At 43.1% G+C, this 12921-nt stretch overlaps 1 protein-coding gene across 1 annotated transcript; it reads right to left on the bottom strand.

Annotated features, from left to right (window-relative positions):
* Positions 1–883: 883 nt before the first annotated feature.
* LOC121319493 (troponin I, slow skeletal muscle-like) lies at positions 884–12380 on the bottom strand. Its single transcript, XM_041256959.1, has 10 exons — positions 12292–12380; positions 11704–11736; positions 10942–10945; positions 8575–8688; positions 7594–7635; positions 6429–6560; positions 4954–5043; positions 2579–2755; positions 2085–2182; positions 884–1375 (listed from the first exon to the last, which is right to left on the bottom strand). Exons 2-10 carry the CDS (start codon positions 11715–11717, stop codon positions 1372–1374), a joined length of 675 nt encoding a protein of 224 aa, XP_041112893.1. The 5' UTR covers positions 11718–11736; positions 12292–12380; the 3' UTR covers positions 884–1371.
* Between the last annotated feature and the right edge of the window lie 541 nt (positions 12381–12921).

The following is a 12921-nucleotide window of genomic DNA, read 5'->3' as shown; positions in this document are numbered from 1 at the left end:
TGGTGACCAATACGTTAAGGTAGCAATGAACAAAAAAAAACTTAATAAAACGGTGCAAGCCTATCAACATTTTCAACTTTTAAGGACAAATATGCTTATAAACAAATGGAAACTTAAGCGTTTTTGTATCCGACGAAAAGCAAGTCTGAAGGTTGTATTTTGTATCATTTTGTGCTATAAAATTCACCCCATAAAACTAACAATGAACATTTTATTCAAATCAAAGAAACATCTTAGTCAAGTAAACAGATGTGTCCCCTTTTTGGTTTCTGCAAAAACTAAACACGGTGGCATAAAAACGCACGAACTCTTCAAGTTGAGTCTTTTTGCACGCTTTGTTTTTAACATTTTTTTTCCAGCTCGGTAGCACAACGAAGCTGAGCCTCAAGATTTCTATTTCATGGTCAGTCAGTGCTGAAAACGTTACGGCAAATAACAGCTCCCACTTTTTATCAGTGTTACGCGTTGGCAAGAGCTTCGTCGCCTTTGATTACTCGCACAACAAAGCGATCCATTGAAACCACCAAACACAGCTGTACACTACGAACCTGAGGTATAGAAACCAGAGTACAGTTATTAGCGCCATCTACTGTTTGGAATGAATATAATTGATCTATGTATGTATTAATAGTCAGGATGTTTATATTTAAATACGCAATCAACCTTATTAAAAATCATTCTTTGCTTATGTGTTGATGCTTGGACCAAGATCCACCAAAAATCTCGGAGATCAACATATTTACCACCACTGGATAGAAGAACAAATTAAAGATTTAACTAGTACATAAATATATATATATTATATATATATATATATATATATATATATATATAATATATAGATAGATATATAGATAGATAGATAGATAGATAGATAGATAGATAGATAGATAGATAGATAGATAGATAGATAGATAGATAGCTAAAATAAAAATAATAATAATTTGTGGAGTTGAAAGCATTGCTTTACCGGCTGAGCGTGTGATGTCTGCAAGTTCATAACATGGCGCTGACACACACACACACACACACACACACACACACACACACACACACACACACACACACACACACACACACACGCTTGGATTTCGGACGCTGTACTGCAGTACCTGGATAACCCTACAATGCACTGCTCATGTATACATGCTTATATCACTGACAACATATATCACATATCATATAACATATATAATTTTCAATAGAAGAAATGTGCTTCATCTGTCAGTCTGTGGAGCGGTGCTGCATTCTGCACAGTTCAAGCAAGGGGGGGGGGGGGGGGGAATCTAGTTACAGAGAAGGAGGCAAACTGAGGCTTGGAGATGCAGTTGGAGCAGTTCAAGATTATCAATTCAGATAGTCTCACACAGATTATCTGAAAACAAGAAGAACAGTTGTCCTGTTAGAGCCTCACAGGCCATCTTATACACACACACACACTACAACTTTTAACACAGCAATGATGGGCAAGGAACACACGGAGACCAACATCCGTATCTGCTTACAAGGCCGTAGCCAGCTATGAGGCACGTGAGGCACGGGCCTGGATTAAACTCATACTAATCATTTTTATTTAGGCTCTTTTACATGTTGCTCTGCTGCAGAACCAAATGCATTTCATTCCTCATTATGTATGAATTAAAAGTCCTGCTGATATCCTCTGTGCTCTTCAAAATCTTTTACTGTCATTGCAAACTACAGCGACACCATGCGGGGTGCATGGACAAGTGCCTCTGTGATTTTTCGAGTCTGGCTACAGCTCTGGCTTAGCATATGGGTGTCACTCTGTCATTGGATTTGAATGAAATCAGAATCGGATCACTCAGACAGTGCTTGGTGCTAGCTCTTATGAATCACTCAGACAGTGCTTAGTGCTAGATCTCTCTTATGAATCACTCAGACAGTGCTTGGAGCTAGATCTCTCTTATGAATCACTCAGATAGTGATTAATGCTAATGCTAGATCTCTCTTATGAATCACTCAGATAGTGTTTGGTGCTATATATCTCTTATGAATCACTCAGATAGTGATTGGTGCTAGATCTCTCTCAGGGCTGGTTGTATCAGTTATGCTATAATACATACTGGCCAGTGCCCGCAGCATCGAACATCTTCTTCCTGCCCTCCATGCCAGACATAGCCTCCACGTTTTTACGCCAGTCCTGCACCTCCGAGGTGAGCACCTGGGAGCAGAGCAGAGAGACAGGGTTTGAAAAACCTGCAGAGGCCACAGAGCTTGTACGTCCAACACACCCACCTTCAGATACATGCCAAGGATTTTAAAGTGCAAAGAAATGTCTCCTATGCTCTGTCCTAAGTCTAAGTCTTGGTTTCTGTGCTGCACTTAAAACTGTTTGTTAGGACCAACTCCTTATTAACTTTGCCAGCTCCTTATTAACTTTGCCAGTTCCTTACTAACTTTGTCAGCTCCTTATTAACTTTGCCAACTCCTTATTAGCTTTGCCAGCTCCTTATTAACTTTGCCAGCTCCTTATTAACTTTGCCAGCTTCTTATGAACTTCACCAGCTCTTCTGGTAACAGTAGACTGTTAGTATCCTGGATACAGAGAGCTCTTCACCTTCTCTGTGTCCTCCTTCTTCACAGACTTGAGGTTGGCTCTCAGGTCCACAGATCCCTTGTGCTTGGAGCCCAGCAGTGAGCGCAGGATGGCGTCGGCCGAGACACGCACTCGGCGCAAGTTGGGCCTCTTGAACTTGCCTCGGATGTCCAATATCTTCAGATTCAGGTCATGGATCTAAGGTAATAAATGATATTCGAAGTTACGTCACCATTTTGAACCTATCCGCAGCATCGACAGTGTAGATCTCACACTCAGAGTGAAACCTGCTGAATAATGTTATGTAACATATTGAATTACATACCACTTTGTAGTTTTTCATAAATCTGACAAGAAATACTGTACTACTATTATGGCTTCAGGTAGACTTTTGTGATATCATTTTGTAGTTTCCTTGATTACATGATGTTAAATAAAAGAATAAAAGAGATTTTTAATTATGTCTGAATTCTAAAATTGTAGGTGATGCAAAGCTTTTGGCCAGAGCTGGATATAAACAGATCAAATACGTTAGCATTAACTTAAATACGTTAGCATTAACTTCCCATCAGTTTTGTAATTTGTATTTAGAGTTAATGACTTATAATATGTTTAAGTGTTCGGTGGCTTCCTCTGATCAAGTTGAGAGTGTACTTTTTCTTGCCCTATTTGTATGACAGGCCAGACAGTTTGGTGCAAGTAGCTCTGATAATGCAACCCTTCGAGTCATGCTAAGGCAATGTGGGAGGTATTGAGTTTCCTCGGCAGTGCTGAGCATGCTGGAAGTGTGTGAGGTATTGAGTTTCCTCGGCAGTGCTAAGGCAATGTGGGAGGTATTGAGTTTCCTCGGCAGGGTTGAGCATGCTAACACAGCGTGTGAGGTATTGAGTCTCCTCGGCAGGGTTGAGCATGCTGGAAGTGTGAGAGGTGTTGAGTTTCCTCGGCAGTGCTAAGGCAATGTGTGAGGTGTTGAGTTTCCTCGGCAGTGCTAAGGCAATGTTTCCTCGGCAGTGCTAAGGCAGCAGGTGTTGAGTTTCCTCGGCAGTGCTAAGGCAGCGTGTGAGGTGTTGAGTTTCCTCGGCAGTGCTAAGGCAGGGTGTGAGGTGTTGAGTTTCCTCGTGCTAAGGCGGCGTGTGAGGTGCTAAGGCGGCGTGTGAGGTTGAGTTTCCTCGGCAGTGCTAAGGCAGGTGTTGAGTTTCCTCGTGTGAGGTGTTGAGTTTCCTCGGCAGTGCTAAGGCGGCGTGTGAGGTGTTGAGTTTCCTCGGCAGTGCTAAGGCGGCGTGTGAGGTGTTGAGTTTCCTCGGCAGTGCTAAGGCGGCGTGTGAGGTGTTGAGTTTCCTCGGCAGTGCTAAGGCGGCGTGTGAGGTGTTGAGTTTCTTCGGCAGTGCTAAGGCGGCGTGTGAGGTGTTGAGTTTCTTCGGCAGTGCTAAGGCGGCGTGTGAGGTGTTGAGTTTCCTCGGCAGTGCTAAGGCGTGTGAGGTGTTGAGTTTCTTCGGCAGTGCTAAGGCGGCGTGTGAGGTGTTGAGTTTCCTCGGCAGTGCTAAGGCGGCGTGTGAGGTGTTGAGTTTCCTCGGCAGTGCTAAGGCGGCGTGTGAGGTGTTGAGTTTCCTCGGCAGTGCTAAGGCAGGTGTTGAGTTTCCTCGGCAGTGCTAAGGCGGCGTGTGAGGTGTTGAGTTTCCTCGGCAGTGCTAAGGCGGCGTGTGAGGTGTTGAGTTTCCTCGGCAGTGCTAAGGCGGCGTGTGAGGTGTTGAGTTTCCTCGGCAGTGCTAAGGCGGCGTGTGAGGTGTTGAGTTTCCTCGGCAGTGCTAAGGCGGCGTGTGAGGTGTTGAGTTTCCTCGGCAGTGCTAAGGCGGCGTGTGAGGTGTTGAGTTTCCTCGGCAGTGCTAAGGCGGCGTGTGAGGTGTTGAGTTTCCTCGGCAGTGCTAAGGCGGCGTGTGAGGTGTTGAGTTTCCTCGGCAGTGCTAAGGCGGCGTGTGAGGTGTTGAGTTTCTTCGGCAGTGCTAAGGCGGCGTGTGAGGTGTTGAGTTTCCTCGGCAGTGCTAAGGCGGCGTGTGAGGTGTTGAGTTTCCTCGGCAGTGCTAAGGCGGCGTGTGAGGTGTTGAGTTTCCTCGGCAGTGCTAAGGCGGCGTGTGAGGTGTTGAGTTTCCTCGGCAGTGCTAAGGCGGCGTGTGAGGTGTTGAGTTTCCTCGGCAGTGCTAAGGCGGCGTGTGAGGTGTTGAGTTTCCTCGGCAGTGCTAAGGCGGCGTGTGAGGTGTTGAGTTTCCTCGGCAGTGCTAAGGCGGCGTGTGAGGTGTTGAGTTTCCTCGGCAGTGCTAAGGCAGCATGTAAGGTATTGAGTTTCCTCGGTAGTGCTGGGGCAGTGAAAAGTTCAATCGCACCCTGTTCTATGACAGTACCTCGCGAGCGTTCTTGCCGACTTTAAACTCAATGTCGTAGCGCTCCTCGTCCACAACTTCAATCTTCGCGTGCAGCTCGGTGCATAGCTTCTGTAATCAGAGCACAGCAAGTTCATGACAGGCCAGCAGCATTAAAGGAGGGGCAGCTTCCAAAGCCATGGTAATTATTCTTGTAACCACCTGGTCTATAGTAATAACAGGATGGGCCAGCACAATTGAAAGATTACAACACTGGGCTGAATTCTCAAAGCTATTTACTCTAATTTGCACATTTTTTTTTTTTTAAATATTAGAAACGCACCCAGTAGGGTTACCAAACTAGAAGTAAACAGCTATGACTTTTAATTCAGTGAATTAAGTATTAAGTCGCTTCTTGTTCATTTTAGTTTTGGGAATCTACCCATTGTCACATCTATTTTTTTGATCTAAACAGTGGCATCTTAATGTTTTCACCCTTACATACATGACCACCTCATATCCTCAAAACTCCCTTCTAGTTTTTAGATGGGGACATATGCAAGACTCAAATGCATGACAGCCTCATATGAGGATCAGTGGTGTAGTGGAGCTGGCCCATTCTGGGACTATTTTCTATAGGCAGCAGTGGTGTAGAACTCACATAACAGGCAAACTAATTCACATGACTCACATCTCCCACACACCTGTTTGATTCAGTCAGTCCTTTTGATGCAATGCAAAGAGCATCGGGAACTTCTTCTATTACAAACTACTTCTTTAAGAAGGCTAAACATGCTGATGAAGACGACAACAACAGTGCATTGACTGCGACTGAGAACACAAACACAGACGAAGCCACTGACACACACACGTAAATAAAGCATTATGACAAGATGGAGAAAGACACTTTGTGGAAATACTTGTAGTAATAAGATAAATGCATTGCCTATTATATGTTACTAGAAGTTCGGTATGCAAATAAAATGTGAGTTTGTATGATAATTCTTGTTTACGAAAATCTATATTTTAGTGGCGTTCCGGTACAAGCAGATTTAGGACTATACCACTGGCGAGGAAGCCATTTGTTCCCCATATAAAGCAATGGAAAATAATTGATAAAATGTTCAATAAAAATATATTCATTGTGTGTCTACTTTCAATATTTTGTGCATGAAAAGGGTACTACAGCCATCCTAACATGAAAATCAAGGTCAGAACCATACCTCTCTGTGCTTTACAATGCTTCCATATGCTTCACCATACATCTCTGATTTGCAGGCTTGCCTATGCTTCACAATGCCGCTCTGATTTACAATGCTTCCCTATCCTTCACTATGCCTCTTTGATTTGCAATGCTTTCCTATGCTTCATCATGCCTCTTTGATTTATACTGCTTGCCTATGCTTCACCATGCTTTCACTATGTTTTATTTACACTTTGCTGTTACTGTATAGGGGTTCTTTGCTACAGTCACTGCCGGGTGTAATACTTGAGGGATTCCTGCAGGGGGCACTCACCTGCAGCTCCTCCAGAGTGAGTCCTGCAAGCTGCAGGGGTGGTACTCGCTCCACCAGGTACCGGACCTTCTCCTCATCCCGGTCCAGCTTCTCCTTGTCCAGAGCCTCTTTCGCTCGGGTCAGCAGCAGGATCTGAGGGCAGAGTGCAGGGTCAGTACCCGGGCTGAGGAGCAGTATCTCTGGACAGGAAACATTAGATACTGTCCCCTCTCCGGCTACACTGCTCTAGATTCATCGAGCACTTTACTAGGGCTGTGCCACTGCTTGTAGTTTCAGAGTATTTGCCTTTGAGATATTTGAACATTGTTAGCTTTTATAAATGCAATAAAACGTGTTCACAACACAACACTAAACAATGCCTTGGTTTCAATCTGTAAGAATCTGCTGTTTAATGTAGAACCTGTTGTGATCAAGCCAACTAAAACTACTTTATAGTTTATAAGCAACTATGTGTCTTTTCTTGTGTCCTTTTGATATCAAATCCTTTTCTTTTAACTTTCCCTAGTGTATTTAGAATTGATTAATTCATGAAGTGCATTGTGGGATTGTAGTCCTGGGCAAGGTGTTTTCACTGTTTATAATCCACAAAGAACTACATATCCCAGTTCCCATAGTGGTAAGTTGAGCTAAGTTTAATCAAAGGTCAGGTTTACAGGACGAATCAATTACATTTGTTAGTTTTGCAACATATTTTCATTGTCTGTTTACGGCCTCAATATGGCATTCAAAATGTCAGTGCCCTGGATGGGAGGAAAATTGCTTCCAAACTGCTTTTAAAACACTAAGTGTGGAAACTAATTACCATGGATTGGTATTGTAAAGGTGAGGGAAGGACATGTTTTCTTGTTTTGAAATCACCACAGTAATAAATGGGTGTTTTTGGTTTATTTCATATCTGCAGCAATTACTCTGAAGATACAAGCACAATTTTTATTGATAGAAAAATCAAACAGCTAATGCTGCATAACTAACAGACTATGTGAGCACACCTTTGAGTGCATGCCTTTGTTTTATAATCCATTTTACTTTCACAAAAAAAGAAATGAACTTGTGAGCAAAGATCTGTGGGTCTTGCTGATTCGCAGTAGTGAACATTTACCTGCTTGTAGCGCTAATATAAACTCATCAGCCTAGTTGTCTAGCGGGATGAAACATGGTGCTCTACCTTAAGAGAAAGCTTGCGGGATGCTGAAATCTTTGACTTCGGCTGCAGAACAAGAGAACACAATTACTGCAGGAAGGACTTGGGAATTAAATACCTCTTAGACAAATTAACCATGGCATTTTTGCAGTTTTATTGACTATATTTCCTCCCCATGCTTTTCCCATGTTTATACTCTGTATTTACCATAGTTTAACATGCTTTGCCATGTTTAATAATCTGGGCTTTACAATGTGTATTTATGCTTTACCATGCTGTCACTGTGCTTTCTTACACTTTGCTATACTTTTACTATGGGAAACTTTTCTAAGAGATTCCACATCACAAGCTAGGGACAGGTAATACAGTTGCATCACACACTACCCCTTGTATCACACACTACCCCCTTGCATCACACACTACCCCCTTGCATCACACACTACCCCCTTGTATCACACACTACCCCCTTGCATCACACACTACCCCCTTGTATCACACACTACCTCCTTGCATCACACACTACCCCCTACCCCCTTGTATCACACACTACCCCCTTGCATCACACACTACCCCCTACCCCCTTGTATCACACACTACCCCCTTGTATCACGCACTACCCCCTTGCATCACACACTACCCCCTTGTATCACACACTACCCCCTTGCATCACACACTACCCCCTTGCATCACACACTACCCCCTACCCCCTTGTATCACACACTACCCCCTTGCATCACACACTACCCCCTTGCATCACACACTACCCCCTTGTATCACACACTACCCTCAGCCTTTATTCTCCATGTAATTTACAGCTTTTCTCATAAAAGCAGATAAAAAAAAATTAAGCAAAATAAAAAAAAAGTGTCAAATTATTTCCATGTTGCTGGGATTGGTCAGTTTTCAGCTTGTTAAATCATCCAGGTTTTGCTATTGGATGAAGTACAGTACTGTGTTTGTGAGCTCGGTAAGTCACATAGCAGAGTCCTGTAGCTCCTGCTTTACCTTAGCAGGAGGCTGAGCCTTGGGGGAGGGGTCTGCCTGCTTGGGGGGGGATGGTTGGGGGGGTTCGGGCTCAGCCTCCGTCTCCTCTTGCGCTGCCTCTTCAATCTCCTCAATCTGCAGTGGAGAGAATGAGAAAAACAGAACCATCTGATGACTGCAGTCTAAACTGTCTCCCACTCCTGCCCCCCGCTATCAAACCAGCGCTCTGCCCGCTCCGACAGCGTGACTCTTTACTTGTACAGGTATTGAAAAAAATACAATTATCTTACGCATTCTTTTTGTTGTTTAGAGTCAATTTGTGAAAAAGTTTCAGTTTTCATCATTTTATATTTACAAGTTTAAAGCCCCAATGTGGTCAGAGCCCTTCAGAAACATGTCCAATTTCTAAGTACATCTAATACACCAGAGTGCAAGCATTAACCTGACCAACTGCAGCACTCCGCCCCCAGCCCAGCCTACACCAGCCCAGCCCATTCCAGCCCAGCCCAGCCTATTCCAGTCCATTCCAGCCCAGCCTAGCCCATTCCAGCCCAACCCAGCCCAGCCCAGCCCAGCCCAGCCCATTCCAGCCCAGCCCAGCCCATCCCAGCCCAGCCCAGCCCATTCCAGCCCAGCCCAGCCCATCCCAGCCCAGCCCAGCCCATTCCAGCCCAGCCCAGCCCAGCCCAGCCCAGCCCAGCCCAGCCCAGCCCAGCCCAGCCCAGCCCAGCCCAGCCCAGCCCAGCCCAGCCCAGCCCAGCCCAGCCCAGCCCAGCCCAGCCCAGCCCAGCCCAGCCCAGCCCAGCCCAGCCCAGCCCAGCCCAGCCCAGCCCAGCCCATCCCAGCCCAGCCCAGCCCAGCCCAGCCCAGCCCAGCCCAGCCCAGCCCAGCCCATTCCAGCCATGCCGATGTGCCAGGGAGACTGCAAATATACTGATTCCCTGGAGGCCATCAACACCGTGCCAATAGGAAATCCACATCCAGTATTAGTATGAAGTAAATAACAAAAGAACATAAGAAAAGTTTGGGAATGAGAAAAGGCCATCTGACCTATCAAGACTCTTTCCTTTTTAGCACACTATTCTCCCCTATTGGGTGCATGTGTGAGTGTGTGTGTGTGTGTGTGTTAATTTAAAAATCACAGAATCTAATCTTATTTTAAACGTTCCCAGTGTTTTAAATCCGACTACTTTACATGGTCGGCTATTCCATGCATTTCTAAACTCTACTCAGCTTCCACTTATGCCCTCTTGTTCTTCTCTCTGTGCTAAGTGTTGGGTTCACTTTATCTAGACCATTTATGATTTTAAAGACTTCAATCAAGTCCCCTCTTTCTTTTTTTCTAGGCTGACGATGTTTATAGCTCACTGAGTCCTGGGATCAGCCTAGCTGCCCTTCTCTGTACCTTCTCCAGTGCAATGCAGTGTAGTAAGGTGACCAAGGTGGGGTCTAACTAGGGCATTGTATAAAAATAATACCACAGCTGCAGCTACTCATTCCATCCACCAGAGGCAGTGTTGCAGAAGTGACAGGTTTACTGTTATAATGATCAATGCCACCTGTTTCAGAGCTCCACCAAGGCCACAAGCCTGTTTTAGGAAGGCAAGGAATGTTAAACAGTGCAACAAGATCTCCACCGCAACACCTCCACAAGGTGAAATACTATTCTCTGCTCTTTTTACAGACCGCCTTTGTTAGACTGTTTCTCGTCCCTGTTAACCTGAGATAACAGTGCTATACCCCAGGTGAACACCAGGTGGACAATGTCTGCAGTTGTGCAGCAACAACACCCACTGTAAGGTTTCTGAATGAAGGTAAACATGGAATGAGCTTTGTTACACTATAAGGATGAGACCAGACCATGCTTCAAATCTTAATAATGTTTACCATTTATTAGTTCCAAATACTCGCATTACATTCCACATTGAAAGGTACTGATTAGATACAATACGTGCCGCTAGTATTAACAGAGACAGGCAATTGATCAGATTACCTGAACCCCTGGAGAGAGCCCACAGACTGATTAACCGACGGTCCACGATAATTCTAGAGGTATTAGAGGCTTCTCTGTCTGTGTCACCTCCATGCCTGGTATATACGCGATCACAGTCTGGTTTTGTTATCTTATTAATTATCAGTAGAATTGAACTAACCAATCTCTTTTACAAGGGTAATTATTTCCCATATTTAATCTCATACATTTCTGCACAGACTTTATCACTCAAATCATTTTAACCCTAAGTTACCCTACTTATATCAAAAGTCACCTCCAATAAACTAGTTTAACAGTACCAATACATTTTACTCGCATATGATATTTCCTAAACTGAAGTTAGAAACTACAGTATATTAAAATAACAAATTGATAAAAAAAAAAAGTGATCTTACCGCTCTGAAATGGAAACAGGAGAGAAAAAAAGACAGAATTAAAAATGACTTTTTGTTCTTTCATCTCTTGTAAGGTTATAAGACCAGCTCACAAAATTAGTAAAACAAGGCTGTTTGCGTGTTAGAGTGTGCTAATGACAGACAGACAGTTTCTTCTCCATTCCTCACATTCCTCTACTCTCAATAACTCCAGTTAAAGAATGTCACAATCAAAAGTAAAATGCATACATAGTTAAACAGATGAACAGTCATCTTCTTATATCTCTACATTATGATGCTCTCAATGCTTTGTGCTAAAATGTCTTAACAAAGTTTCATTACAATTGGATAAGCGGTTCTCTAGATCAAACTGAATGTATCTTTGTGGGGCATGAGAAGGTTCAGGAAAAAAAAAAAAAAAAAAAAAAAAAAAAAAATCTAAAAACTCTTAACCTGTATAATATATCAACTTAAATACAATGTTACTGCTGACCCCTCCTGTCATGTCAACGTTCCTAGACGGCGCTGTGCAGCTGACCGGTGCACCTTTTTATTTAAACCTGCATATTTACTGTGTGAAGTCTACTGTCATCTGGTGATGTACGCTGTTTATTGTTTACTACGTGGAGTGCGTATTAGTAAGCGTTGGACACAATAAGTAAACTATTATCTGCAGTGTTAAGTTTGCTCTCATTATGATGGATCGGTGGCCGGTTCGTGCAAAAGAAAAATCTATATTCTTAACATACAAAACACATCTAATGAAATTAGTACCCTACTTACTCTTGGTCGGACATCGTAGGACTGGGTCACCTGCTAGATACAGTAAGGGAAGGTTTGTGACATTGTGTGTGATAAATACACACATAGCAAGAAGCACATTTCATTTAGGGAAGCATGCAAGCAGTTACCATTCACTTGCACAATGATCGTTTTATGTACCATTTGAATACAAAATAACCTGTATAAAAACAGCGGTGTTCTGTTTATTAAACACCCAATTTGACTTGTTGTGCACATAAATCAAACCACTGGAACTGAAAATGTTGTCAAAATAGGCACATTGGTGCTTGTCTAATTTAATTGATGACTTGAATAGGCCGCACATGCAATTCATTTTAAATAGTAAAGGAACACAGCCACCGATGGTGCAATGCAGGAGACTTTTCAGAAGTTGTTTAAGATGCCTGATTAAAGCATTAAGCGGTCTAACATTTTCACACGCGAGTGCCTATTGTTTCTGTATCACTGTTTACTGCGCGGAAATTTACATGCTCACACCCAGAGGTTTTCATGCTGATAGGTGTGTGTATGAAGGATATAAAGGACAAATCTTGAGGTATATTTCAACGCCCAGCGCATTGCTCTTACCTGTCGATGGAGAATTGGACTCCTATAAGATATCTGTAGTTTCTGATCGGCAAGCGATACACAAAGCAGTATTTATCTGTGAATGTCACATACACCTGCCAAGCAACTGGACAATAAATATAGAATCTGTACCACGAAAGAGAAATATTCTGGGCAGTGGTATTCGGTGAATGAAATCTTACCCTACCCATGTGACAAGGCGCGACAATGCACAGCATTGTCAGCACATCATATTGCTATTCCTAGTAGTATAGAGTTAATAGAAATAGAGTATAACATGACGGGAGCAACATGGGTTACTCATAGTATACATATCATTGTAAGTAAGATAAAGTACGATTTTCAAGTGTGCTATTTAAAGAATAGAAGGTTTTTTCCTAGGGTTATTTTATCTGTCACGAAATAGTTCCATCTTTGTAAAGCAGGTGGCTTGGAGTCTTTCATATAACAAGATATAATACATAACATGACCTGTGAAACTATTAAAACAAAATTAAACGAAATGTGTAATTAATTTAAAAATGAGCTACAGTTACCTACATTTCAAGTTTTACATTAAGATGTGTTTCGTGTGTAAACTATTGAATAAAGCAATGTTCTTTAAATACTGGGATAGCGGAGCGACTGTTT

The sequence above is a fragment of the Polyodon spathula genome, chromosome 8 (genome assembly GCF_017654505.1).
Source record: "Polyodon spathula isolate WHYD16114869_AA chromosome 8, ASM1765450v1, whole genome shotgun sequence".
NCBI lineage: Eukaryota > Metazoa > Chordata > Actinopteri > Acipenseriformes > Polyodontidae > Polyodon > Polyodon spathula.
This window is presented reverse-complemented; position numbering and strand designations above follow the sequence as displayed.